At 43.9% G+C, this 3,263-nt stretch overlaps 1 protein-coding gene across 3 annotated transcripts in view; it reads right to left on the reverse strand.

Annotated features, from left to right (window-relative positions):
* Positions 1 to 671: 671 nt before the first annotated feature.
* LOC106819311 (ribonuclease P protein subunit p14-like) overlaps positions 672 to 3,263 on the reverse strand; it is a 3,014-nt gene continuing 422 nt past the window's right edge. The window contains exons 1-5 of one of the 3 annotated variants that reach the window (XM_014823957.1): positions 3,058 to 3,179; positions 2,594 to 2,690; positions 2,040 to 2,119; positions 1,554 to 1,632; positions 672 to 977 (exon numbers count right to left, since the gene is read on the reverse strand). In XM_014823957.1, coding sequence (XP_014679443.1) covers positions 921 to 977; positions 1,554 to 1,632; positions 2,040 to 2,119; positions 2,594 to 2,690; positions 3,058 to 3,113 — 369 coding nt within the window. In that variant the 5' untranslated portion in view covers positions 3,114 to 3,179 and the 3' untranslated portion in view covers positions 672 to 920. The other 2 variants (XM_014823958.1, XM_014823959.1) reach the window with 2 other exon arrangements.

A 3,263-nucleotide genomic window follows, 5' to 3' on the forward strand; every position in this document is an offset into this window, starting at 1 on the left:
AAATGAGATACAAACAACCGTTGTGAGCAATCAACATGCTTGCAGGGAGGAAACACATGTTCCCAACCAAATCTAATTACCCATGGAAGCTGTTGATCATGAGACAGAGTATCAAACACTAATGGTGATGTGGTACTCAACACACATTTCAAGGCACATCAGGTACATACACATCGTATCATTGCTATCATACAAAACTGTGTGCAATACGGCAGAATATGTAAAAAAACAATATGATGTTATGTCGATGATGTTAATTTCATAATTCAATAATTAATAAATCAATAATTCTTGGTTTATCATCTCCACATCTATAATACTTCATACTCGAGGAAAACCAATCAGACACACTCGTTTTCTGTCTGTCTGTCTGACTCTCTCTCTCTCTTTCTCTCTCTCTCTCTCTTTCTCTCTCTGTCTCTCTCTCTCTCGCGATTATCCACAATCTAAGATTTTTGCTTGCTGGAGTATCAACTTTCAGTAGTATCCTCTGCCATAGCTAAGCATGTGTAGCATGGACACCCGATTGGTTTGCCTTCTTCTTCTTTTTCTTCTTCTTCGTCTTCGTATTCGTCGTCTCCTTCTTCTTCTTCTTCTTCTTCTTCTTCTTCTTCTTCTTCTTCTTCTTCTTCTCCTTCCTCTTCTTCTTCTTCTTCTTCTTCTTCTTTTTCTTTTCCTTCCTCTTCTTCTTTCTCTTCTTCTTCTTCTTCCTCCCCCTTCTCTTCTCCTCTGTCGTCCTTTAGCTGGCAAAGCCAAGCATTGAGTTCAGAAACTCCCACTAGATGGCAGCAGGTCATGGGCAGTCAGCCTGGTGATTGGCAGGTAAGCATGACAAGCATCGATCTCACCTCTCCCCAGCCACGGCAGCCCACGGCATTTCCCACACCTCCTAGACTCCACGGCTGACGCGCTTGGTCGTCTCAGGTATGCTCGTATTCCCTGCTGTTCACTGCAAGCCCCATCAGATACGGCGAGACCTGGGAAGCAGCAAGAGATCTTAGATTAGGCTGCAGCAGTGGGTAACATCACCCCACAACCTCATCAGGTATCCTGGCTTGCCAGGTTTCGGGGAAGTGATATCCGTAACAGACTGCGTCACCGAAATCTGTTCAATCTGTGATACATTCGGAAGTGCAGACGGGCTTCTGAGTTCTGAGCCAAAAACAAAATCTGATTTCTGATAGATTTCCGAGGCCCGACTCAAGTTTTCAAACATACGGTTGTAAAGAGACTTTTTCGCATGGGTTTTGGTAATGCTAGATCCCCCCCCCCCACACACACACACTGGCGGCTGCACTGGCTAGCTGCACAACATCTCGTATAAAGTGACATATTTTTCGATCTCTGTATCATACGACAGATGCAACGACCAAGGCATTATACGATTCGTCAAATATCACGCACCCACTCAGTGTGTCGACAAATCTAGGCGACGAGTTGAAAGCCACTGCATCACATACCCACAGTGCGCACGCACTGCACCGCGTGTTCCTGCGCTCAAAGTTATTGTTCGCGAGTTCACCGTTTCCTCGTTATAAACACGCTGCGCCCACCTGGTGCACTCTGAACGCACACTTGCGGCTCATGTATCGGTCAGTCAGCGTGAGGGCGCTCCACAGCTTCACCAGATTGCTGAAACAACGAAGGTCACCTTAGACGCACACGCCGTTCTTGCGTAGGTGGCGCCACCACGAGAGGGAGGCTCGCTGAGCTGCGTGACCGTGGGCGAGCGTGAAACAAAGACGTGGCAGATAGCAGATTAGCACACAATCGTGCTGCAGCGCAACTGCATTGTCATCTAGTAATGCCCTAAATGCATTATGGAGTTGGGTTTCGGTGCACTGCTGGCGCATTATAGCTACTACCACGCGTAAATGTCGAAAAACTTACTCATTATTATTATTATTATTGTACAATTAGACCTCGAATAAGGATGGTAATCGATACCCAGATGAAATATCATAACACATATATGCATCACTATGTGAGAGACTTACTGTATACTATTCATTACTACTATTATTATTATTATTTATTACTGGCTGTGTACTCGAAGTATGGCTGACCGATCTCCCTCATTGTATTTCAGCACATCGACTGCTACCATGGCTCCACCTATCTGCAGAAGTATGAAAAACACTAAAGTTAACATTTATAAAGATGAATTTGCACAAAACGTGTAAATGTAATTGCAAAATGTGGTAAAAATGAATTCTGTTATTGTTGTACATTTACATATGATATGAGACACGATATTCTTATATGTGAATCTGAGTGCAGTGCACTGAATAGCTCAGTATGTCTATAGTTCGACCGATCCTCAGTATCTAAGTACAGGCGTTGCCTAGCAAAGACTGAACCCAGACGTTGCATTGCATTGTCTGCACCTAGCGCGACATACATACCTCGCGTTGCTGCCACTGACAATAACTCCCACATGTCACTAGACTGAAGGTATGAGGACAGATCATCGGTAAGTGATATCGGGAAACACAGGTCGGCACACCGTGATAGCGTCGCTTAGCGTATAGCATTGGTAAAAATAGATTGGTGTCCCCGGTAACACTCTTTCCCCAGAACACGTTTTACGTACATCGCCAAACAGTCGAGTCAGTGCAGCAGTAACTGCTTGTTTGAAGTAGACATTGGTCAGCTCCACCGGGAGGGCTTTGGCTGGATTCTGAACATCCCTGTCAAGGAATATAATTATATGTATATAGATAGATAGATAGTGTCAGATTCACAGTCACAGGTGACAATGTCAATGGTTAAAGCGCTGTAAGTGTAAGTGTAATGCAAAATGTCATCGCAATCGGGGAAAATCTTGCGGCAGCACTAGCACTAGAATTTTCTGCATCACTTTCTAAGTTTGTTAACCGTCGCAAATTAAATACAGACGCCAGACACTACCTGAGAACTAGTATAGTAAGTAGGATTGTACACGAAATGACACTGGCTTGAATTTCTAAGAATTGGCGTACACAATAAGAAGCCTGGGACACTTACAGAATTACAGTTACAAGTTACATAAGCAATGGTAAAAGCAAAACTACTTACAGTGAAACTCGCATATAGTGAAACTCAGATTTCGTAATTACTCTTCTCTCATACATCTTTATCACGTCGCATTAAGGTGGAAACACCAGCTCAAAAAATAACTTGTAAGTTGTGGAATCTTGCTGAAATGAGGTTTGGGTGGATATATGTTTCTATGCCACCGACTGATCGCGTGACGTCAGTGTACGTCACGCACGAACTCGGCT

Source organism: Priapulus caudatus, unplaced genomic scaffold, assembly GCF_000485595.1.
Source record: "Priapulus caudatus unplaced genomic scaffold, Priapulus_caudatus-5.0.1 Scaffold3146, whole genome shotgun sequence".
Taxonomy (NCBI): domain Eukaryota; kingdom Metazoa; phylum Priapulida; class Priapulimorpha; order Priapulimorphida; family Priapulidae; genus Priapulus; species Priapulus caudatus.